The following is a 25,083-nucleotide window of genomic DNA, read 5'->3' as shown; positions in this document are numbered from 1 at the left end:
TATGTAGAAAGCTTTTGTCTTTATTTTTAGAACCAGAGATTCCGAATGAAGTGCAGCACCACTCTGTGGCTGAAGGGAAGAATACTGCAGGCCTGAAGGAAAAGAAAAGTGAAAATATCCTATATAAAAGTAGTGTAATAAACACAGACTTGTTTTTGGATCAGTAAAATGAGGCACTTCTGATGCTTTATATCTGAGATTCTACTGAGTATATAAAAACTTCACGTTCTTAACACAGTATTGATTAGGTAAGTTACTAGGTTTTCTGTAAAAATCAGAACACTCGTAGCTACAGACGTGTCAGTGTAACTTTAAACTTTGTATTTTGTTGTAGCTATCCTACAGGTTTCGTTACACTTGCAGCATTTTTTTGCTAGACTATTGTTACTTTTGGTAGGTATTAACCACATTTATTCAGTATACAATTAGACATGTATCTTTAAACATGTCTTCATAAAATTCTACTTGTAAAATATGTCTCTTTGTAAAATATGAAAAACTTGACTTTGGGCCAAATGGTATTAAAAAGCATTGTTCATTATATGCATAGTGGTTGTCGTCCATGTATCAGGAATAACTGCACAAGATTACACACTTCAAATTCTATGAATAAAATATTCCAATGTCTCAGAAATGGTGCTTTAAAAGAAACCACAATAACTGACAGGAGAGGAGGCTAATATTTATTATGTACAATTATACCATCATAATGTCCAGATAATACACTGACAAAGTCAAGAATAAATACTGGCCCCTGCTTTAAAATGTTTCTTAAAATGCTTTTAATTTTCACCCACCCTCTAAATGTCCAATGTTTTTTAGTTAATTCAACTATCCATATTCTCTATTAATAATCCTTACAGTGTATCTGAGGCACACAGGGAGAACACGAAATAAAAGAAAAACAATAAAAATGGAACAAAAACTTCAGAACAGGTGTACTGTGTCTGGGGTTCATTTCTATAAAAACAGTGGCTATGTGATGTTTCTAGCCAGACAAAAATAACAGTTGCCATCATCCTTGGACTCTTCTCGAGTCTTGACTATCCTTCAGTGACTTCTCTTCAGTGTTAACAGACTCACATGATTCCAGAGCATTCTTCCTTCACATTACCATTTGCTGAAAGATGTGTGGTACAGAGACATAAGTAGTACAACCTTGAAGTGTATTTTTGACTTCATTGTAAACAGAACTTTCAAAAAACTTCGACCTTGCTTAACACAAGGAGCAGTGTGGAAAAAGAGGGTGTCTGTGTGTGTAAATGAATGTGTTAAAAGGCTTCAGGTATTAGTGGCATGTGTTGTGTGTTTACTGAAGCAGCTCAAGATTCAACTGTACTTTATCTGTTGACATTTTCTAGATGATTACCCAATAGTGCTTGAAGAGCTGGGAATCCATTGGAATTAAAATTAGATCAGGAGCCCAATTAAATAAGAATATTTAAAATATTTGCGTGGTGCAAAAGTATACGAACCTATGCCTGCAGTGGAGGGTTTCTCCCATGGGTTCTTTAATTACTTGGGACTTCAATATTTTCTACTTTAACCATAACCTCAGTTAAATTTCAGTTCACAGATGAATATCTTGGCATTTTCCAGCAGAATGCACAACTCTGAGTTCATATATATTTCAATAATGGCAAGTCACCCTGGACCAGAGGCAGCAAAGCAGGCCAGAATGCAGAAATATAACATACATACAACCTTTAAGCTAATTATTAATTTAAGATCTACTTTGTCCTCTTCTGTCCAAAAATAATAATAATTCTTATAACCTTCCTCTTATAATAACCTTCTCGTTTGTCCACACAGCCTTGAGCAAACTGTGGATGGGCATCAATGTTCTTTTGGACAGTACTGGCTTCTTCCTTGCAAGGCTGTACAACACTGTTGTTCAATGTTCTCTGATGGTGGGCCCACAAACATTATTAGCCTCCACAAAAGAGGCCTTTAGTTAACCAAACGTTACTCTTGGCTTCCTTGTCACCTCCTGGACTTTTACATGTTTTGCTTGCAGTGTTATCTTTGTTGCTTGACCACTCCTGGGGAAGATAACAGTTTGTGTACTATCTGTCTGACAGTTATTCGTTGGATTCCAAGTCTTTAGATATTTTTTAGTAACCCTGTCCGAATTCCATACATCAAAAGGTTTCTGAGGCCTTCAGAAACCTCTTTTGTATGAACCATGACATACTGTACTTCCATGTATTGTCAAGATCAGACTTTGATAGTGAAGGCCCAGATTTGTTATCTTCAAATAAGGCAGGACCTTCCAGACTACGCATCTGATTGTTGAAACACCTGACTCTAAAAATAACTTGATAATCCTAGAGGTTCACATACTTTTGCCAGGCACAAATAATTAATTTTCCACAATAAGTTAATGAGTAACATTTTTTTCCTCATTTGTTTATGTTCCTGTGATCTGGTCTTACGACTTGTTAAAATCTGATTAAATTTTAAGTCATTTATGCAGAAGTAGATAAAACTCTAAAAGGGTTGACAAAATTTTAACCACCACTGTGTGTGTGTGTGTGTTTGTGTGTGTGTGTTTGTGTATGTGTGTGTGTCTCTTTCTATGTATGTATGTGTGCTTCAAGTTGAACCTTCTATAACCTAATGCTGTAAATCAGCTGTATGTAGTGTGTGAATGTGTTGTGTCATCTTGTCCTGCATACAGTATGTGTTGTATGTGTGTGAGAGTGTGTGTGTGTGTGTTCTGTGTAAACTCATACTAACTTGTATATATTATGTACAGTACAATGTTGTAGTTTGTCTTTTGAATCTTACATACAGTGTGAATACAGGGTGCAAACTGTGTCCCAAAGTTGGACTGGTATCTGTCTGCTGGATGTGTGTGTGTGTGTTGTTTATGCGCATGGCTCAGTTCCAGATCTTAAGGAAGCTGTCCCAGGACCCGGTGCTCACTGCCATGCCGTCATCTGTCACCCCCAGACAGCTAACACGATTGTCATGGCCAGCCAGGACTCCTGCAGGAGGCAAAAACAAAATAATACTTGTTACTGGGAAATGTTTTGCTCTGAAGGTTTTTAAAACCCACACAGAACACTTTGACCTAGTGTTTATCCTTGACCATTTCAGATGTGTCTGAAACAAGAGCATGGAAATTCACTGGTAAGTTGCCATGGTTCTATAGATTCTTCTTCTAATCTGCCAATTAGAAGCAGCAGTTGGACCCAAATATGTCCAGTTAACAGTGAAGTTGAGAAAACTATCAAACCCTCCTAAATGTAACCTCTTATGTTTATTAAAGATCAGTTCTAAAAAAGTTGCACTGTTTTCTTCTCATGCCTGTTCCACTGACCTGCTCTGTCGCCCTTCATGGCATCCCAGATGTTGCAATTAAAGTCGTCATAACCAGCCAGCAGCAAACGGCCAGAGCGTGAGAAAGCCACGGAGGTGATTCCACAGATGATGTTGTCATGGCAGTAGAGGCTGAGCTCCTGATCTGCACGCAGGTCAAACAGCCTGCAGGTGGCGTCATCAGAGCCTGTGGCGAAGGCGCTACCATTGGGAAAGAACTGAGGAGCAGCACAGGAAGATGAATGAGCAGCAGGAAGTGTAAGCAACTCCTAAAAAAATACTGATTCTCAAAATACACTAAATAAGAATAAGCAAACAGACACAGTACAAATATGTGATGCAGTGCATGAGATAATATTCTCTATTTGGTATTCTCTATTTTCTACTTTTCTACAAATACTCATTGACTGTCAGCGTTTGTGTTACCTCAATGAACCAGAATAATCTGAGAAATGATCATGTTATAATTCTGATCAGATAACCTGTGTGGTGCATCAGTCCTGACTCCTACTGGAGAGTGTCAGGCTGATCACATATGTTGTGAATTGATAATCTTGTTAATTATCTAGTGTGCTCCCAGTTTAAATCCCTCCTGAAGCTGAAGACGAGACTTTGTGTGACGTCCCCAGGTCAATCCTGAAGCTGGACACCGCAAGGATAGACGGACACTTTTGTTGGATTGGTAATTGGAGTTTAACCTTTGATGGATACATTTGTTAAATTGCGGTTCTCTTAACTACTTGTCAAAAGTAACTTCTAGCCATTAATCTACCCACTTTTTAACTCCTATCTGGTATAATAAATGTACAGTGTCTGATTATATAAACAGTTGTTTTTTGTTTAAAAATATGAAATGAATAACACGACAACCTGTGGTTTGGTTATGAGGCTACTTGCAACCTAAACACGCTCATACTCACACATATAGCATTGATGTCCGACTCGTGACCTGTGAAAGTCTGCCGGCACATGCTGTCCCTGATGTCCCACAGTTTGACCGAGGCATCGCAGGCCCCTGACACAAAGGTGCGGAGGTCAGGCGACAGGGACAGACTCATGACATCACCGGTGTGGCCCGAGAAAACTGTGGTCTGCTGACTTGTCTCAATGTCCCACAGTGCACTGGGGCAGAAGAAGAGTCAAATTGCCTTTTTGAGGATTTTACGTTTCTTCAGTTGGACTTATTCTCTCTTTTGTTGTGTACAACAAGTGAGATGTGTTTATTTACGTTTATGTTCAATCATGTGTATTTATATTATTTGACTTGTATCAATTATTCTGTCCAGTGTCAGGTGTTTGAACAGTTCAACATATATTTGATGACAGTAATTGCATTAAAACACAGATATCTATAACTTTGTATCAGTCTGTGTATTTCCTGGAAGGATTGACAGCATCTTTGCACTGCATGTCTTTGTTTTGATTGGCATGACTCACCAAGTGGTGTCTCCTGAACTGGTGATGATTTGATTGTCATCAATGAAACGACAACATGACAGGTAACCTGAGAAATCACAAAGTGCATGTATTTACTGTAAATAAAATTACTGTTAATGCACTAAAACTACTTCAAAATGTCATTATTTGTTGTATTTACATCTTTAATATGAAAGTCTTTAACCCTTAAGAGCATGCAGACATTTTTGAAAACTTTAGATTTTACCATAATCTACCACATTAAAAGACTATTACTATTTAAAGTTACTGTTTAACTAGTCGTGATTTGATCACGCTGGCGTGATCACAGACCGGTCTCTTTGTTTTCCATCTTTTAGGAGAATTCTCATAGATTTAATTGAGTTAACCTCTCCTGCATTCAGCCCCAGTAAAGAAGTTAAGAACCACCAGTAAAATAGGGTGGACTGTGTGTAGCCTAAGAGACGAAGCCCAATGCAAAAAGTGGATTCAGCATTCACTTACTGCTGTAAAGGCAGCTCAGATGAAGACACATCTATCAACTCAAAGCTTGTATGATCTGGATTTTTACTGTAATAGGGTTTTAAACACTAAGAGAGGCACTTATTTGCCATTCAATCAATCGCCAACTGTTAGGAAGGAGAGAACAGGTCCTCCCAATCCATGCAAAAATTGCACAACTGCATTGGAGACATTTAGATTATAAGCTTGTTGGTCAAAAATTGACATCAGCTTTTTCTTTGGTAGAATGCAGAGTTTTTGTGCAGATTTCTTTTTTCTCTAATTTCATTGGTTTCTAATTAATTTGTCTTTATTTCATTCTGCAAAACAACCCATTTGTAGACCCAAACATGACACTAATGCATATCATATACTGTCAAAACAGAGGTAATGAACAATAGCACAGCAGCCACAATTCCACAAATCTGTGTGTTACAGACTCTGAGTTGATGTCTCTGCTCATTACGACTGTGTTACCCTGCAATTAATTAACCAAGTAAATGAATTTCAGGGTTTGGGAGCAGAGCTTTCCCATGAGGCAGGGAACTGCTGCACGCTTGTCTGAAATGTTGCATCTGTTTGATTCAAAGGAAGAGTCAAACACAAATATTAGGCAAATACCATTGCCATGTTCTCTCACCTGTGTGGCCAGGTAGTTCCCTGCTGACCCTGACGTTGCCTTCACGCGTCTTCAAGCAGTAAATGGAGCAGATGTTGTCGAGCCCTCCGCAGGCCACATAGTTCCCAGAAGGGGCGTACGCACAGGTCATCACCCAGGAGGAGCGCAGAGGGATGGCGTGTATCTAGGGTAATGTATTTGGAGATGATGTGCACACCCAATCATAACACTGATCATTTAGTGCTAATACCACTGTAGATGTTGAAACAGGTCAAAGCAGTGGTTCAAAGAGGAGTAGTTCTAAGTCACTACAAAAGATAAACTTTAAAGGAACTTCTAATGTGAATGGAGGCCAACACTGACTATGTATTCAGCTGAATTATTTAGCCGGTTTTACCTTATTAGTGGTATAACTGTCCCAGATGATCAGTTTTCCATCTTGTGAGGCACTGACCAAAAGCCTGTAGAGACATTCAAACTTTTTATACCTGTATAAAATGCTGTTTTCATTTTTGAACAGCAACAATACTGGACATTCACTTTTTAGCTTTCATTTTCTAACTGTCGGTGTTCAGGTGAACACCTGAACCCAGGAAACGTAGAATGACTGGGTTACACCGTTACCAACACAGAGCAAGTGCATAATGAAACAGAGCCGAGGACTTATACAATGGCAACGTAGCCTAATCCAGTTTGGTCAGTGTATTACAAAATATGTACATGTTTATTTATTTATTTGTGTTTCAGGTTTGGATGGAGATGTTTAATGTGGATTCAAGAGATTGTATTAGATTGTATTACAGTCCAGTGCCAAACAGACTTTCATTGGATCATCTCCAGACACTATTCTATAATTGAGTTTTGTTTTTGTTTTTTTAAAGTGGATGATGCAACATTGGGTTTACAACCGCAGCATTTGCTTACATGTCTCTGATAGCTCAGTCCTACTGAGATGTAATGCATTATCCTACCTAATGTTGTTATGGTGTAAAGCCAAAGTTAGTATGGAGTCTGTTGGAGCCACTTCAGGGGAAGTGGTAACGGTACATTTTATTGATGTGTGGCAACAGTAAAGTAAAAGGCAATGAAAGGCATTAAGTCTCCAACATAAATTATTTAGCATAGTATAGACTTACCTTGAGTCTGAGCCCCAATGCATGGCATAGATCTTGGCAAGGTGGCCCCGGAGGGTGCGTCTTGTCCGCATCTGAATCCGCCCCACAGGGTCCAGACCAGCAGTTATCTGTGTTAGTGAGCAAAGGGTAACCAAAGAAATAGGTTGAATTAAAGTCAATTTTTTTTTATTGACAACCAGGTATAGTATGAAAAGTTCTCAAGTGACGTTTTTTGACACTATATGAATGTGGACCCCATCAGACACTGACAACACGCACAAAAAAACATATATAGGAACAGCTGATAGCTTGTGCCAAAGTTGTTCAGATGAATAGATATTTTGTAATAATAAACTTATAACATGATCAATTATTTATCCAATGCTACTGTTGATCACGCAGATAGGAATTAGATAGGTTATAAAACACCTCTAAAGATACTGCTCTGGATTTTTGCTTCATAAAAAAAAAAAAAAAAAAACAACACAACAGATTGATCAGTTTTGCATGAAATAAAAAAACTCACATGGTATCACGTTTCCACACTGATAATTGCCAAAACAATAGTAATCAATAAACTCAATAAACTCCCCCATGACGTGTAGACATTTACTGTCTGTCACCTTGGACATTAAATAGTACTTACCTGTGTCAGGGTAGAATCTCCACATGCTTTCCTGGCATCCTGATGGACATAACATCATAGGATGAGAAAAAGACATAACCTAACTTGTAAATATGTTACTATTAACTACAAAAACGTGGGACTTACTCTTATTTGGTTCCTAAGCTGCTCTGCCTCTTGGCGAAGCTGCTCCAGCTCACTCATTTTGGATTTGTCTGAGCTGTCACCTGTTGGAGGACAATGCCAAATATCAGTCTCTGATTTACATGAACCAGTTTCTCAAAATGAATAAAGCTGACTGTTGATGTACTGTATATGAGTGAGGCCCATTGGGATTGGCACAGTTTCATGCTTTTGTAATCCAGTAATCTCTCATCAAAAATGAATCAATAAAGTGAAATAATTTATTTAAAATACAGTTTGTCCTTGATTTGAGGAAAGAAATAATAAAATAAAAACACATTTTAATCTGGAAGGTTTACTGAACCCACACAGTGTGAAAAAACCTCGTAATCTGTTTATGGCTGTGCACCCATGCCCGGTTTAACTGAAGAGCATAATCTGTAATGACTAAGCTGCTATTGAGCAGCCAGTATCACTACAGAGCAGAGCAGATACACTGCCTTTAAAGCAGAGGGAGCCTGCCACACTGTGCACGTACAGCTCATATATCAAACTCAGTTTATGGTTCTCCTGTCATCTGACTCATCGTGGTTCCTAAAACAAAAACAACATAACAGGTAAATATACCAGAGAACAGCAGGAGATGTGTCCTACTGGCCAACCCAGCTCAAAAACACTGTATACCACATAATGCATTTAGTAGGAAGCAGCATTTCCTGTTACTTATATGAGCACAGTACCACATTCAAACAGCTTCCTAAACATGGAGCATGTATTTGCATTTGTGAAGCTATTCAAATTCACGATAACACTCCAAAGCAAACACGCAAACAGTAAACACCGCAAAGTGGAGAAATGACCTACAGTAGGTCACTGTTCCCAGGGGAAAGCGGGGGAAGGATGAATGGAAAACCAGGCCCGGATGGATCCAAGCAGATGCTCGGGATGCATGCTTCTGTTGCCAGTGAGCATCAGCTGCAGGGTGAGTAGATTGATGCAGAACTCAGAGGAGAGTGGAGAAGAGTATGAAACAGACACCACAACCCCCCCACCCCCACCCCCAGTTATGCATGGCCTTGTAGCAGACAAGATGCTACCTCCTGCAGGATGCTGCTAATGAGGAGGATGAGGGTTAAATAAAGTGCAATAAAGCATGTTTTCAGTGCCTGGACATTTACAGACCTCTGGGAACATGTTTTATTAGACAAGGAGACAGATATTCAAAGATGCCAAGTGTACTGACCCCACCCCAGCTCAATGGGCATCTGATGTGTTACTGCACCAGCTTACTGTGGCTGGAGGAACGTGCAGAGCCTACACGGCACGTTTTGGTACAATAAACTGTCAGAGAAGCTCTGTGGCTTCTGTGTGGCTGTGTGTGGGTTTACACACGCAGGCCTGGGCTGGGAGCTCGGTGCTGAAATGCAAGCCGCAGTAAAGAGAAATTGGGTTGGAGCCACATTTTAAAAGGGATTTTTGTTTTACTGTCTGCAGCATTCAGAGACGCCCAGTGTGTTCAAATACGAGGACTGGCCCCCTGGGCGCAGGCTCACAGATTGATCACCACGAGTGGCTGATCAGGGCCCATCTCTTCTTTCTGATACCGAGCCCCTGGAAATGCGGATGTAGCTACATTAATTGAATCGAAATGTTGCCATGAAGAGGCACATCACCACCCAGCCATCTTACACTCAATCGGCTGGCCTGCAGCTGCTGTCAGAGCGTTTGATAATGGGTGGCTACCTGATAATGTGCCCGATGATGTTGCTGTTTTTTCCGCCGTAAAGAAAACTGAAAGCAGCGTCCCCAACAATCCCGCCGAGAATCCGACTATATGTCTTTTTCGCTCATTAAAAACGAGCTGCAGAAAAAATCCACTTGTGTGTCACGATGAGGTTAAATCCTTCAGTAAACAGCAAAACGGAGGAGGGACACACGCGTTTCCATTTTCCTGCTTTAGTAGAAGTCCTGAAAAAAGATGCAATCTGCTGCTGTGTCACCGTTTCCTCTCCGAAATGCTTTGCCCTTTTCACGCCCGACCAGTGAACGAAACCATCTTTGTCCAGTGCGGGGTAAAGAAACACAATTAGCCCCTGCAGCTCGCTCCCCGGCCGCATCAAGGATCGTCCATGAAACACGATTCAGTCCGTTTTTACTCCGATTCTGCCTTTCGTGACGTTATCCTCGTTTCCTTCCTCCCTTTGGTTTCCTCCTCCCTCTGCTGCCGACACTTCATCAGGACCGCCGCCTCCGAGCCAGCCCCGAGACACTGAGTAAAGGCTGCAGAGAGCTTCATGCAGCAGAAGAAGCACATGAGATTAAAAAGCGACCTGGCGGGGGAAAGTCTGCCGATCGACTCTGCGGATCTTCTTCCAGTGCAAAGAGAGTTCCTGTTTTCAGAGTATAATTATTCGGAAACAAGTCCACCACACCCATCACTTAAATAACAACAAAGCCCATATGGGCCCTTCTGGGCAGACTGGAAGAAGCTTGAGATCATTTCCTCACATGGACGCAGCTTGATCTGCTCAGAAAGAGAAATTATTTAGTGGACAGATCCTTTAATTTAGTCGAGGGAAAGATTTTTGCTGGGAGCAACCTAAGGAAGAACAGAAATCCCCCTTTTAACTGTGTAGAATTTAGCCCCACATGCTTTTTTCGGGGATTTGGGGGGTGAACGCAAACACAGACGGTCACATTTTGGAGTTCTGCTCAGACTGGTGTTTGTGAAATTTCAGTGAGATTTAATTTACCTTCCTGTCAAAATGTGCTTGCTTACACTTTACTGCACCGAACAGTGTATTTACACATTCTGCGCATTCAACCATGTAGGCAACATAGACGAAGTGTGATGGTGAAACTTCAGTGAACCCACCCTGGACTTTTCAGTGAGGTCAAAGAAGAAGTTTGCAACTTTAACTCAAGTTTTGTTTCACTCGTACTTATGAACTCTTTGCTTTAGAGTTGTACTAGGATGCTGACTCCACTGTCACCCGAAGCAGACCTTACAGTTTCCCCCTGGTGGTGCTGGGTTACTTTTCGTCACGTGAAAAATTCTGCAACTGTCCTGTTAGTCACGACAGAGCGCCCCCTGGTGTGCACATATAACCGCTACAGTCCAGCCTGCAGCGCAACTTCACAACAGCGCCTAACGATCTTATTATGTACAGTGTGTCCACGGTGTGTGTACATGCAACTACAGACCTGCACAGCTCTGTTGTCGTTGTGTCGAAACCTTGCTGATGTCACTGCCAGGTCAGCATGCGCGGGGCGGGGTACCCGCAGACCTGCTCATATTTGAGATATTTTGCCCACCTCTTCTGGCAGTCACATGGGCGGCTCCTGCTGTCCCGTGACTATTCGGAACAAATAATAGAGGGACGAGGCGTGTCGCGGCGGCTGCGTTGTTATTGGGCGGCTCAGCTCTTCCTCAGCATCCAACTCAGGATAGTTCAGCGTTTTCTGCCGGTCTGCTGCGGCTACATTTGACTGTCCGTAGCAGATCCGAGCTGGGACTGAGACACACACATGCACACAAACACAGACAGACGGACTTAGTGGATCTCATCAGAAAAGGAGTTTTCAAACAGGAAGCAGCGGGGCAGCTTCAGTGAGGTGAGTTTGACTGTCCTCTTGGTGTTTCAAGGGGTAGACCAAAGCCATCAAGGCACAAAAGCTGATGCGAAAGTAAATAAAGTGGATGTTGCTGAATGACAGCGCGCGAGCACCTCTTTACACCTGGCTAGTGCGTATTTTTATTCGCATGCGGGCGCGACCACTTCCTGAGCGCGAGGACGTAAACAGACATTTACCCGATATGCAGCTGCTGCAAGTGTGACGCACTGTTTATCAACGTGTTTACCGTTTTACAATAAAAACGACAGAATTTATCTTTTTTTTTTTTAATACAGCGCATTTACTCCATCATTGTGCTACGTATTTATGATGCCAACGCGGATTTGCTTTGGTAACCCCGTAGGGGTCTGTGAAAGCTCAGAGGGCCCTTCCTTTTCTAGGTTCAGGCGGTCTGAATCATCATCATGTCCATCAACTTCATCCATTCACAGCTTCCTGCAGGATACGACCATACTGAGCATTAGTGATACAGGAACTAAACCTCTGAGAAATTAGTATGTGTTACTGCAATAACCACAGAATTTTCAACTTCCTTGTTTGTCTTATTGCTTAAGGGTTGTAAATTAGGTGCAACTCTGTTGTAAGATGGGCTTGTTGACATCAGTGGTAGATGCCTATAACTCACTGAACACATAAACCAAACTGTCAAACTAGGCAAATTATTTACATGATGATTAATTTGCCGGTTACTTTCCAGTTATTGTTGATTAACTGTACAAAATGTAAATTAGATTTCCCAAAACTATAATGTTTGTCTAAGCAGTACTCAAACAGGTCAAAGTAGATTTATAATTTTAAAACAGAAAAGCACAAAATCCTCCCATCTGGGCAGCTGGAATCAGTTAGTGTTTATTTACTTTTTTATCTTAGTCTGGGTGGTAAAGTATAAGCCGTCATGTCTCTTGCATGTCCCATCATGTGCTAGAAAACATCCACCCTAGTTGGAGTTTGCCATCATGTGATTCCTATAGCCACACTAATAGCTCACAAGGGCGGTCGGCATTGAAGGAATACTGCCAACAGCTTCAGTGATTAAAACAGCCTCTCTGTGAAAGAAGGGCAAAGAAGAATGTCAGCATCTGAGAGAAAGCGAACCAAGGTCACCTGTGCACAGGCGGGCATGCAGCTCAGCTGAGATTTGGTTTGAGTAGCATGTCAAAACAGACATGCGGCTGTGAATCTGATGACTGCAAATACCAACCTAAGGTGTGAGCAGCTGCTTTCATTAAGTTGTGTGAGTTGCAAAGTTCACACACAGGCTCACATGTAGCACTTCTTACCTTTGTTATTTCATGTAGTTAAAAAAATGTTTTTTTTTTAACTATTAGGGCGTGCAAAAAAACACGAGACTGACCATGGGAAAAAGTAACGGAACAGGTTAGATGAATCATGCCACACAGTCACCTGATGCTGCAGTGTAACATCAGGTGACTGTGTGGCAGGATTGCTGGTGAAACTGCTAAATCTCATGTGGAAATGTATTCTGACTTCTAAGTGTAAACCAAATGTTAATTTTTATTGTTTCCAATTTCCTGCCTCACAATACGACTGCATTTGTTTGTTTTTTTTAATCTGAGGCCAAAAGCACTTTTGAAGGAATGTGTGATGAGGTGCTGTACACATGACATCTTAGTTTCTAGGAAGTGCTGGAAAGGGCAAAATAAGTCTTCTCATACCATGTGGGTGCATGCACGACAAAAGTACAAAATTAAGGAGTAAAAAAAATATATGTACATCTCGAGGTGAGTTGTGGCATAAGAATAAATGTACTACAGTTACTAAAGTGGTTTGGGGGGAAAAAAAGCAAAGGGCCTTTATTAAATAAAGGAAAGCTACACTAATGTGTGTCAGCGCTTGAGTTGAGCCCCAGTGATGGGGGAGTCACATTTAAGATATTTATATAAAGAGACCTGAGAGAAATGGTAACATGTCTGGCTGCAGGTTTTAATAGGTGAAAGCATTGTTTTTAGATGCAAATTGAAAGCAAAGCTTGTGTTGTAATATTTCTTTTTTTTAATTTTTTTTTTATTCCTTTTTCACAGAGGAAGCAGACTAACTGGAAGCTCTTCCTCACCAGCCATGTCGAACGAACGCACGCCCCTGGTCACCTCAGGGGTGTGTGGTCTGTCTGTAGCCGCAGTGGCATGTGGCACACCAACACACAACAGCCCTGAGTCTGGCTCCGAGACGCCAAGTAGAGACCCTCGAAAACTGAACACCTTTTTTGGGGTGATGGTGCCGACCATCCTCTCCATGTTTAGCATTGTGCTGTTTCTGAGAACCGGTGAGGTGTGTGTGTGTGTGTGTGTGTGTGTGTGTGTGTGTGTGTGTGTGTGTGTGTGTGTGTGTGTGTGTGTGTGTGTGTGTGTGTGTGTGTGTGTGTGTGTGTGTGTGTGTGTGTGTGTGTGTGTGTGTGTGTGTGTGTGTGTGTGTGTGTGTGTGTGTGTGTGTGTGTGTGTGTGTGTGTGTGTGTGTGTGTGTGTGTGTGTGTGTGTGTGTGTGTGTGTGTGTGTGTGTGTGTGTGTGTGTGTGTGTGTGTGTGTGTGTGTGTGTGTGTGTGTGTGTGTGTGTGTGTAGAGACTAGAAGTTTAAAAGCTGCTTTGTACTGTAACTGAGTTATTGTGCTGTAGTGACTAAAACTGATGTGACCTCTCATGCAGGGTTTGTGGTTGGCCATGCAGGACTTTTACAGGGTCTTTTAATGGTGATTGTAGCCTACACCATTATATCTCTTACAATACTGTCCATCTGTGCCATTTCCACCAACGGCGCTATACAAGGCGGTGGAGCCTACTGTATCCTTACAGACCAAACCTCTTTAAATATGTTTCATTTTTTTATTCTAAGGTGTCACTTGATATCACTTTCACTTTTACATGTTTTAACATCAACCTTAACAAAAAGTGACCAGACATGATAAGTCGGTCTCTGGGCCCAGAGTTCGGAGGAAGTATTGGTTTAATGTTCTTCCTGGCCAAAGTGTTTGCATGTGGAGAATATGTCCTTGGTCTCGTGGAGGCCATACTTGATGTTTTTGGTTCAGATCCTGGTAAGTTTCTGGTTCTAAAAATGTTCTTACTAATCATCTTTCTGTACATCAATAAGCTGTCATTGCTGGTTTTCCTTTTTTTTAGAGTCAGCTGTGTCTAAGGGGGTGCGTGTGCTTCCTCAGGGTTACTGGTACACTGTGCTGTACTCCACTGTAATCCTTCTACTGTGTCTGCTTGTGTGTCTGGTGGGCGCCCACATCTACTCCCGCACTGCCTTCGTCATCTTCCTCGTGGTCACAGTTTCCTTGTTGTCCATCTTTATCAGTTTTATAGCTGTTAAACCTCATGAAATCATTATCACCCATCCGGGATCTGGCAACCAAACCCTCCACTACAACACCAGCTACACGGGCTTCAGTGCTGCCACTCTGAGGAACAACCTTGGCTGTGAGTATGATTGAAAAAAGCAAAGTGGCATAATACTAATTATTTAGCTGCATTTATTACAGATATCTTCTGTTGTTTTTTCCTCATCAGCTGGTTATTCTTTGGACTATAGCACCAACTCTGTCATGACTTTTGCCTCCGTGTTTGCTGTCATGTTCACCAGCTGCACTGGCATCATGGCTGGAGCCAACATGTCAGGTTAATGCTTCTTTTGGAACACATTTAGCACATAATACTTGTACTTTTATGTAAATACAGTTTTGAAAAACTGACCTTTAATTTTAATTGTAATAGACTATTTTTCCATTATGATGCTTCTACTTTTACAACTGCAGAAAGTCAAGAAATGTGTTTCTGCCAGAAAAGCCATAAGATATTTGCAACTCTAGAATGTTTACATATTTTGGGGGGACATGTAACCAAAAACACCTATGCTCTAATGCAAGCTTTTACAAGCTTTTACTCTGTTTCTGTAGGAGATCTGAAGACACCGAGTGTTTCCATCCCTAAAGGCACCATTGTAGCCGTCATTTACACTTTCACAGTTTACGTCGTCCTCTTCATCTTGGTCAGCGCCACGTGTGAAAGGTCTGAAATGGCCCAGAATAGTGTGCCCGTCTATACTTTCATAGACGTCAACATTAATTTGTTTCTTTTTCTTAGGACCTTACTGATTCAGGATTATGGATTCCTACAGAAAATAAATATCTGGTCACCATTTGTCACCATTGGGATATACTGCGCCTCTCTATCAGCTGCAATGTGTGCTATGATTGGGGCATCTCGAATTCTCCACGCTCTTGCTCTGGATCACCTCTTTGGTAAAGTTTGAAGTTTTTACTGTGACTGCTTTATGAGATGAGCTGATTGATTAAAGACCGTTGTTTCTTGAACAGGTCTGCCCTTAGCCCCTGCTGCCATCACATCAAGCTCAGGGAATCCGTGGGTGGCAGTTCTGTACACCTGGGGCCTGGCACAGGTGAGTTCTAGTTCTGTGGGGTGCAGTCATCTATTTTCAGATTTACAACCTGTGTCCTAACCTATGGTTTTTGGTGTATTTGTGTTTCAGTGTGTAGTATTTGCAGGCCACCTTAATGCAGTGGCAGGTCTGGTCACTGTTTTCTATTTGCTTGCCTACGCTGCTGTTGACTTGGCCTGTTTGGCTCTTGAGTGGGCATCAGCACCAAATTTTAGGTAACAAATTTTGAATTACTATTCAAGAAAATGCTTCAAATTGGTGAATTTTACTGAACTCTGTCATATTTATGGCAGCCTGAACAGTAACCATAGCCAACGAAACAGATTTTAAAAATAGTACATTGTAGTTTATTACTAGCCTAAATACAACAGAAACACATACTGTTGATGTAAAATTGAAGTGATCTGCTGATTTATTTATGTTTTTCTTTTCCTATGTGTTTACAGGCCAACTTTCCAGCTCTTTTCCTGGCACACCTGCCTGCTCGGGATTGTGAGCTGTTTAGTCATGATGTTTGTCATTAACCCTGTGTACTCCTCAGGCAGCATCGTCCTCCTGTTACTGCTGCTGCTTTTTCTCCACTACAGGTCACCTACCAGCAGCTGGGGATACATCAGCCAGGCTCTCATTTTCCATCAGGTATCTGAACTCTCTTAGTGAGCAGGCAAATTCCAACATAAGGTACAGTTTGTCCATAGTGTTGTTTCCGGTCTCCCCCATGGTTAGGTGCGCAAGTATCTGCTGATGCTGGATGTGAGGAAAGACCATGTGAAGTTCTGGAGGCCACAGGTGTTGTTAATGGTGGCCAACCCTCGCTCTTCCTGTCAGCTCATTCTATTTGTGAACCAGCTGAAGAAGGGAGGACTGTTTGTGCTGGGCCACGTGCAGCTGGGAGATCTGGGTAATACTTTGTTAATGGTCTGTTCCCCAAACTCTAAGTTGAATGATTCCTTTATGCCTTCCTCTTATCTTTTCCTCTGTGGTGCCGGTCCCTGCGGAAGAACTTTTTTAAATTAATTTTAAATACTGCAGACTGACAAATCAGAAATAAAGCATAAAATATTGTTATAGTCTTGTATTGGTGCTGCTAATCATCAGTGCTTAATTAATTGGTCATTAACAGGTCTGCAGACATCTAGAAGAGCAGAAGTTTTAGCAGCTTGCTCTCTTAAAGCATTGAGGTGTTTGTTAGCACAATGCAAAGAGCAAAAGACATAAAGCAATGATCCTAGAGAAGCAGGTGTTTCGGCACATCGATCTGGAAAGGTTTATAAAACTATTTCCAGTTTTTAAGGAAGGGTTGCCAGGAGAAAGCCTTTTCTGTCCAAAAGAACAGGAAAACTCAACTGAGAGTTGCAAAACTGCATCTGAACAAACCACATAACTTCTGGAAGAATGCTGTTTGGCCCTAATGCCCAGCACCACATTTGGTGAAAACTATACCTGAGCACCTTACAGTTATTGAGTCAAACATGAACTCCCCTATACCAGTGTTCTAGAGCCAAATGTGAGGCCATCTGTCTGATAGGTAAAGCTTGTTCCAAATTAGGTCAAGCAGAAGAGTAAATCTTTGTCAGAATGACAAAGCGATCAAGGTTTTGGAATGGCCTACTCAAAGTCGGACCTCAACCTGACTGAAATGCAGTGGTTTGACCGTAAGAAACCTTAAACAAAGTCACAAAAACCTCAACCTGACTGAAGCAATGATGTAGTGAAGAATTGGCCAAAATTTCATTAATGACACATCACACATCAATGTGAGAGACTGATAAAGTCATGCACGAAACAATAATTTCAAGTTATTGCTGCTAAAGATGGAACTACAAGCTATTAAATCATGGTGGGGAATTAGTATGGCCAGCATGTTCTTTTTGTTTTTTGGGGGGGGGTTTTGTTAAATAAATAATGGTACAGAAAAAAGTTGGATGTTGTTGTTTGTCTGAGATTGTATTTGCCTAATGCTAAGACCCGCAAGGATCAAATTATTTTTATTGTGTTTTTACACACAAACATACACAAACCCACCATAGATTTAAAAGTGGGGGTACTGTCTTTTGCACATGACGGTATATACCAGCTTTGACTGACCACCTGCTGCTTTTTTTTTTGCATTATTAATAAGTGTTCTCTGTACCACAGCCATTTAAGATGGCCATTTCTGAATTCAGCCAAATATCTAGGTCCTTGTTTGGTTTACAAAATGAGACTGTACATAAAATATTCTTTCAGTTTTTTTGCAGTGACTGATCTCATGGGTTCAGGTACATTCTCTAATGGTCATTAGGAGACATCATGCCTATAATTTGAAATTAGATTATTTACCTATCTGTTTTCTGCAGCACTACTCAGTTCTAAAGTGTTTTTTTTTTTAATGAAGTCTTGTATTGTTGCTTATTCAAATTCATGGCATTTAATGATTTTCACGTTCCTGTGTTTTAGACGCCCTGCCATCAGACCCAGTCCAGCAGCAGTATAACTTCTGGTTGAGTCTAGTTGATAAACTTGGCGTAAAGGCCTTTGTGGACCTGACATTGTCTCCCTCTGTCAGACAGGGAACACAACATCTGCTGCGCATCACAGGCTTAGGTAAGCTCTGGGTTGTTTAATCCCCATCAAGCCCACATTCAATATAGACTACCTTTATCTGCACTTGGCAACTCTGCTTTTTTTCTTCCTCTCTACAAGGTGGCATGAAGCCCAACACATTAATCTTGGGTTTCTATGACAGCTGCACTCCGGAGGACTTCTTTCTACAAGATACTGCATTCTGTGACTCATCAATAGGGAAAAGTAGTGAGGATGAATATAATTTTGGGGTTGATGTTCCTTCTCTGCAGGCCCATTTCCCCCCGGTGCGACATGTTGAGAGCCCACGCTGGCTGTCACCTGAGGAATATGTTGGGATAATTTCCGATGCCATTAAAATGAACAAGAATGTGTGCCTTTGTCGGTATTTCTTCCAGTTGGAGGGAGAGGGTAGGGATAGTAATGTTGATGGATCAGAGCGGACCATAGACGTGTGGCCCCTTAACCTGCTGCAGCCAGACAGTCGTGATTATGAGGACGTGTGCAGCCTCTTTCTGCTGCAGATGGCCTGTGTACTCAACATGTCCAGCAAATGGCGCCACGCAAGAATGAGAATCTTCCTGAATGTGGAGACTGAGTCCGGCGACCAGAGCTGGGTGGTTAATGAAGAAACTTTTCGAGAGTTGCTAAAGAAGCTGAGGATCAGGGCATCGATAAAGATTGTGCCGTGGGACTCTGTGGTGCAGCACCACACTAAGCCAGGTGGGGAGCGCTCTGCAGAGCCTACGCAAGCTCTGTCTGAAGACTTTTTGTCTGCAGTGAACTGTACGTTGACGGAGCACAGCTCACAGGCTGCCGTTCGCTTTCTGTATTTACCTCGACCTCCTGCTCATCACAGCCAGGCACCGCAGTACTTGGCTCAACTAGAAGCAGTGACCAGTGGTTTAGGACCAACGCTGCTGATTCACGGTGTCACACCTGTCACATACACTGATCTATGAGCATGGCAGTAATGGATACTGTTCATGTTTTGTCATTTGTTTTACGGTACATGCAGCAAGTATTATAGTTGGTTACTACTAAAATTAACACATACAGTAATTTAATAGAAAATGGACATTAACGCACAGTGTGTAGCACAGGCCACTATAGTTTCTTGTAATGCAGTTTAATTTTTTCCATTCACTGAAGCCTAGAAAAGGACCAAAGTCATGTGTAGATTTAAATAAAGCACTGGTTTAAAAATACTTGAGCTGGCTCGACTATTAAGCTGTTATGGTTATGTTTTATGTTGATATATTTTCATCTGTACATTAGATTTAGGTCTGCCTTGTTACTTGAGACACAAACCAAACTGCTTCAAAGACTATTCAGAACAAGTACAGAATTTGTTTAGCGCAATACGAGTGGTCTAGGACATGAATATAGAAATGTCTAAAAATAATCTCAGGGCTGAAATTGAGTTTGTGGTTAAAAAAAAATGACCATGGTAAAACCTTATTTCCCTGCTAGTTTTTTTCTGTCTGCTACATTTCTGACAGTTTCTTGACTATTCAAAACCCTCCAGTTCCTGAGCTGATCTTTTTCTTATCTATGCACTTATTGAAAACATGTTTTCTTTGGATGTTTCATTCCAGTCCTCACAAAGGGAACCACTTTTTACATTTGACTTTATTGAATTTCTTGCTGTTGCATGTGCTTTAAGTGTATTGGATTTTTTTGCCCACGCGCTGACTCCTGCTCTGCAGCTTCTAAACCAAAAACTAAAGCCATTCTAATTTGTAAGAAGCAAGGTTGATTTAGACTAAGTCAAGACTGAAACCAGACTTGTCTAATTTGTACTCAACCCTGAATTCAACATATTTACATGGGGATTAAAATGTTCCTGCACTTTTGTCATGTTTTGTTTCAATGTGTTCAACACTGGATGAATCTTAAACAAAACATTAGCTTTATCCTTTTGGTTTGTTTGGAGTTTTGGTTAATGATGGGGGGAGTCTTAATTGACTGATTATTGTATACTACTGGTGATCCTAATCTGATGTTTGTTATAGTATTAAATACAAATTCACTGTATTGTTATCCTTGTGACTAATAAGGTACATTTTAAAACAAGACTGTCTACTTACTTATCAAAGAGTAAATAATAGAAATAACAGTTGAAATAGTTATGCTCTTCTGCAGATATTGTGACTCAATGATACCCAAAAAGACTAGTGAATAAAGCTGTTAAACATTTTCACTCCATCAATAATAAAAACTTTAATGCAATGACAATAAATAAATGTGCAACATATTTTAGAAAATACATGTATAGTAAAGTCTGTACAGTAAATCTCGGTGCTATATAACAACTATTTTGTGAAAGTCATGAATAATTTACTAAACGGAAGTCTGTGCAGATGCAAGCAGGTCATTACTCCCCTATTTTTCTGTGCTTACTCGTTTTTGCAAAGGTTTTTAGCTTTCTGATAAAGAATGATGACATGAGAATCTGGTCCGGCAGGAGTATTGAGAGAGCCATGTTCTATGGGACAACAGGAAAGAGAAACGAGAGCCGTTAAGAAATTGCAGTGGCTAATTTTTGCATCATCAGTGTCTCTCATCTCTGACCTGGAGTGCATGGGACAGGCAGCCGCTGGTGTAGCTGGAGTGACCCACAGTGTTCAAAGCCTCACGGGCATATCCTGAAGCACTCTTCACCAAAAAGCTGGTGTTCACATTTTTTGTCATGTTGGTAGACACCAAAAAGGGGGCCACGCACTAGGGAATTTTAGGGAAAATTATTACTTTAAAAAATTAAATTTGAGCAAAAACACTAAACATTTATTCCAATGCAGAAATGTTTGATGCAGCTGCACAGGCAACAAAACTTTAAAAGTAGATGACCTGAGTTAGCTGCATGAATGTATCCTGGACATGAATGAGCTAATGAACAATTTTAAATAAAAACAAGCTTGTCAGTTTCAATCAGTGAAGTGAGTATTGCATAATTTACCTGAACGGTAATTCCCTTTGTCTTGTATTCAGCGTGCAGACACTGGGAGAAATATGTTACAAAAATCTGAAATAGAGAAGAAATTCAAAGTCATGAAAAATTTGTGCCCCACCTGAATGTTTCTGTATGATCTGGCTATGGTGTATTTGAATATATGAATGAGGAAGTACCTTGGTGGCTGAATAAAGGGACAACAAAGGATGTGGACGGATGCCCACTTCGGAGGAGATATTGATAATAAGCCCAGTACCTCTGTGGAGGAAAGCGACAACTATCCATAAATTCATCCTACGCTTTAAATAACCACTGTAGCCCTCTGGCTGTTTGTGTGGCGTTACCTTTTAACCATATCTGGAAGAACCAATCTGGTCATCTGAGTCAGGAGAATAATCACCATTAGGAATATAGTCAGTAAAATAAATCTCACACTCCTACAGTAAATATTTTTACAATATCTTACCTGAGGAACAGAGAGTATGTTACAGTTGACAACCTGAGTGATTTTCTGTTCAGAACAAACACACAAAGAAAATATTGTGTACACATTGGATCAGGCAGACAGAATTCAGAGTGTTTAAAAAATAAATCATGCAGTGCACTGTCTACAATAACCTACATTTTAGTGCAAAACTTACCTGTTCTGCATCTGGTATTTCCAGGAAATAGGCAAAATGATCAGAATAGCTCATTCCTACATTGTTGACTGTATGAAAAGGCACACACAAGACAAGTGATAAATAAGCATTTGCCTTCTTTACTGATCAAACTATGGTTTTCATTGTAGCTCTCATTTGCCCATTAAGGTTCAGGAATAAAGTGTTTGCATTCAGTAAATTAACAAACAGTTGAATGAGGCTTCAGTGGATAAGAAACACATTTTGGAAATACTCTTAATCACTTTCTTAAAGCAACTCTGCCTGTAGTGTGTTATTTTATTTTAACACAAAGACTAGATACTAGAGGGAACAGTAATCCTGAGTACTGCTGAGTACTGAACAGATTAGTCGTCCTTTTACTTAAAGTACAAAAGGAGAAGTATTCCACTAAGAAATCAATGCACTGTAAACAATACTAATTATCCTAATTACTGTTTGGCTGTGGCTCATATTTACCTTACAGGCATGAGAGAGATGTTAATATTCTCATCTAACTCTTAGCAAGACAGTAAATATGCATATTTCTTGTAGGATTGACACACTACTCTGTAAATAGAAATAAAATTTTAAGTGGTCACGTTCTTTAACTGTATGTAATAAGTAGTCCTGTTACCCAGAATCCCAATATTCAGGCCTTGAAGTTTTGCAGCAATAGCAGAATAAATTCTTTGGCCGTCTGTGAAGTCAACTTGGATAGTGTGAGTCTTTCGTCCATACTTATCCTCTGAAGGGGAAAAAGAATGTTTCATATTGAATCTAATTTATAATGGTGACAAATACCTTTATCTTTTATTTAATGTGACTCACCTATTTCTTTTGCTACCATTTGCAGCTTATCTACAGATCGACTTATTAAAACCACATCCAGCCCTCTGCGTGCCAGCTGGAAAGTGACATAACACATAAGTTTAGTCAGGCTCTAAGTTGTAAACACTCAATCTATAATAGTAAATAAACCTGCACACAAATATCAAGAAATTGTCCTTAGCTAAAATTGCTAAGAATGTGTTGGAGAAGGACACTTACCTCACTGGCATAAGCTTTACCAATGCCAGATGTGGCACCAGTGACTACTGCACACAGAAAAAACATAAACGTTACAGGAATCACTTTAAAATTCGTTTCAGAACATTTAAAAAAATGCAACTACCTGAAATACTTATATTTTCTACTGTAGAGTTCACCTGAATAAGATACTGCTGTCACAGAAAGCCCAGAAGATCGATGTCTTTTCCTGCTCAATATCTTCACAAAACCTACTTTGGCTAACAAAGACCATTTGTGTCTTTAGTCAATGTGTTGGGAGTGATAAAAAAGAGTCATAGCAAAATATGGAAAATCTTTTTTATAGAATGTAAAGCTGTGTGTCTCCAAGCAAGGAGAATGAAGAGTGTGTGCGGCTAAAGAAAATGAATGCGGTAAAAAAAAAAACTGGTGTGCCCGTCTTTACTTTAGCCTCTCATCTCAGTAACATCTACATCATTTAACAGTACCAGAACCGAAATTTCCACACACACCGGGCAGATCCAAAGCTGTATTACCTCTGTTAACAACTTGTCTCTATACATAACCATCCTCTTTACATCTGAGAAAAAAAAATTATCCCCTTTTGTTTTGTCCCTTGAGGTGTCGCCACAGCAGAACGAGTTCTAATCCCTGTCGGATGGGATTCGAACCCGCAACCTTCTACCTCCCAACCCATTGCTCTAGCGCTGAGCTACATTTTTTTTTCTCCCACCCCTTTTTATCTTACCTGCCCATTGCCCATATCTTCTTAAATCCAATTGCCAGAATTCTGACAAAAAGTATTGCCGGAGTCCATAGCAACAAATCCATAATAGTTTGAGCAGATAGAAGACAACCGTAAAGCCACCAGTGACAATCAGTACATCAGTGAACAGCATTTTTGCCGCAGGGCTTCTGACTGAACAGGATTCCTGTGTAGCACGATGCACAAATGTTTGAACACTGGTTCATCCTAACTTTTTGTTACACAAAATAAGTTGTACTGTGTACTATGCTCCTCCCAACGGGTCCACCTCTCGCGTCCTGCTGTTGTTATGGAGAGTGATGAAACCTACCAACTCCCAGGGGTCTGAGCAAAGTTACCGATTCAGTTTTTCACCTCACTATTCAAAGATTAGAAACAGAAAGACGTGAGATGAATAAAAACCCTTTGTAATCAAAAACATTTTCAGTACATATGCATCCACCTTGGATAAACAGAACTGCCAAAATCAAAGCAACGTCTACTCCCTACACCGCCCCTACACATACATGATGAATGCGGTCAGAATTATTTGAACACTTTTAGTGTTCATTTTTTGCATCATAACACTGAGGTCTGACGTAAAACAATTAAAAACGTTTTGACACGTTTTGAACGTTTTGAACGTTTTGAAGCTGTGCTCTTCAATAAAAATGAAGAGCACAGCTTATCAAACGGTTTAAATTAAGTGGTCAATGCAGATCACGGCATGTTCATTATTTGCTACTCTATGGGCATGAAAGTGCTGATTAAAATACAGTGTGTCAGGTTTTCCTAAACACAGGTATATCATGTGATTTTTCCAGTGCATAAAATTAAATCATAAACTTAAACTTAAATCGGTGCAATAATTCTCCCCTAGCCAGAGTCACTGGTAGTTGGCACATATGAACTTCCATCTAAATGTGACAAAGTTTTATTTGTTCTGTACAACACCCTCTGACATATACAATATATCAACTGTATAATTGTCAGTGCTATAAAAAGGAATTAACACCATAAATGGCTGTTGGCAATGGCAATTTAACACCATGTGTTCTTTAATATCAACCTTGCTCATGGTAGTAATGTCTATAGACAGTGTTTCTGAGGACACGTTAACAGTTGGTGGCAGGATATAACTGATGAGGAAATGCTGATAAAACACCTATCAATAAAAAACCTCACATTACTAACAAAACATGAACAACTTTTCTTTACGACTCCAACACTGATGTTGCACACTGTGGTTTGAATGGATGAGGAACTGCAAAGAAAGAAGCTGAGGAGATAGTAAACTTTGACTAGCTCAACAAACTTTCACATCTTCCCACTGGTCTCTTACATCAGCTTTCTCCAGCTGGCTGGCTCTTTCCTGTAG

General features: G+C 40.5%; 4 protein-coding genes across 7 annotated transcripts in view; 2 read left to right on the top strand and 2 right to left on the bottom strand.

Annotated features, from left to right (window-relative positions):
- The window catches only part of mink1 (misshapen-like kinase 1), a 35,739-nt gene extending 34,514 nt beyond the window's left edge, over nucleotides 1–1,225 (top strand). Inside the window, exon 33 of one of the 2 annotated variants that reach the window (XM_067492027.1) lies at nucleotides 31–1,225. The gene's annotated coding sequence lies outside the window, so the exon portion shown is untranslated. Of the gene's footprint in view, nucleotides 1–7 lie in introns of both variants that reach the window. The other variant, XM_067492028.1, reaches the window with a different exon arrangement.
- Nucleotides 662–11,076, bottom strand: gnb2 (guanine nucleotide binding protein (G protein), beta polypeptide 2). Of its 3 annotated transcripts, XM_067492036.1 has the most exons (11): nucleotides 9,467–9,602; nucleotides 8,588–8,698; nucleotides 7,748–7,827; nucleotides 7,622–7,660; nucleotides 6,997–7,103; nucleotides 6,258–6,321; nucleotides 5,882–6,044; nucleotides 4,762–4,828; nucleotides 4,245–4,446; nucleotides 3,326–3,542; nucleotides 662–2,990 (listed from the first exon to the last, which is right to left on the bottom strand). In XM_067492036.1, exons 3-11 carry the CDS (start codon nucleotides 7,802–7,804, stop codon nucleotides 2,884–2,886), a joined length of 1,023 nt encoding a protein of 340 aa, XP_067348137.1. In that variant the 5' UTR covers nucleotides 7,805–7,827; nucleotides 8,588–8,698; nucleotides 9,467–9,602; the 3' UTR covers nucleotides 662–2,883. The 3 variants fall into 3 exon arrangements, with proteins under 3 accessions (XP_067348137.1, XP_067348136.1, XP_067348135.1); XM_067492035.1 differs by lacking the exons at nucleotides 8,588–8,698; nucleotides 9,467–9,602 and adding an exon at nucleotides 10,928–11,076; XM_067492034.1 differs by lacking the exon at nucleotides 8,588–8,698 and having other exon boundaries at nucleotides 9,467–10,206.
- A 46-nt stretch (nucleotides 11,077–11,122) lies between these two features.
- slc12a9 (solute carrier family 12 member 9) lies at nucleotides 11,123–20,377 on the top strand. The gene is made up of 14 exons (XM_067492033.1): nucleotides 11,123–11,338; nucleotides 13,402–13,643; nucleotides 14,020–14,154; nucleotides 14,271–14,408; nucleotides 14,494–14,796; nucleotides 14,887–14,994; nucleotides 15,273–15,384; nucleotides 15,460–15,617; nucleotides 15,693–15,775; nucleotides 15,866–15,990; nucleotides 16,222–16,414; nucleotides 16,502–16,676; nucleotides 18,215–18,361; nucleotides 18,461–20,377. The coding sequence occupies exons 2-14, from the start codon at nucleotides 13,439–13,441 to the stop codon at nucleotides 19,300–19,302; spliced, it is 2,724 nt and encodes a 907-aa protein (XP_067348134.1). The 5' UTR covers nucleotides 11,123–11,338; nucleotides 13,402–13,438; the 3' UTR covers nucleotides 19,303–20,377.
- A 160-nt stretch (nucleotides 20,378–20,537) lies between these two features.
- Nucleotides 20,538–23,935, bottom strand: hsd20b2 (hydroxysteroid (20-beta) dehydrogenase 2). The gene is made up of 11 exons (XM_067492037.1): nucleotides 23,709–23,935; nucleotides 22,982–23,028; nucleotides 22,763–22,838; nucleotides 22,569–22,679; nucleotides 21,935–22,002; nucleotides 21,760–21,804; nucleotides 21,638–21,672; nucleotides 21,470–21,551; nucleotides 21,300–21,365; nucleotides 20,915–21,064; nucleotides 20,538–20,828 (listed from the first exon to the last, which is right to left on the bottom strand). Exons 1-11 carry the CDS (start codon nucleotides 23,857–23,859, stop codon nucleotides 20,718–20,720), a joined length of 942 nt encoding a protein of 313 aa, XP_067348138.1. The 5' UTR covers nucleotides 23,860–23,935; the 3' UTR covers nucleotides 20,538–20,717.
- Nucleotides 23,936–25,083: the final 1,148 nt, after the last annotated feature.

The sequence above is a fragment of the Channa argus genome, chromosome 22 (assembly GCF_033026475.1).
Source record: "Channa argus isolate prfri chromosome 22, Channa argus male v1.0, whole genome shotgun sequence".
Taxonomy (NCBI): domain Eukaryota; kingdom Metazoa; phylum Chordata; class Actinopteri; order Anabantiformes; family Channidae; genus Channa; species Channa argus.
The sequence above is the reverse complement of the archived record's forward strand: the minus strand, read 5'-3'. Positions and strand labels throughout refer to the sequence as shown.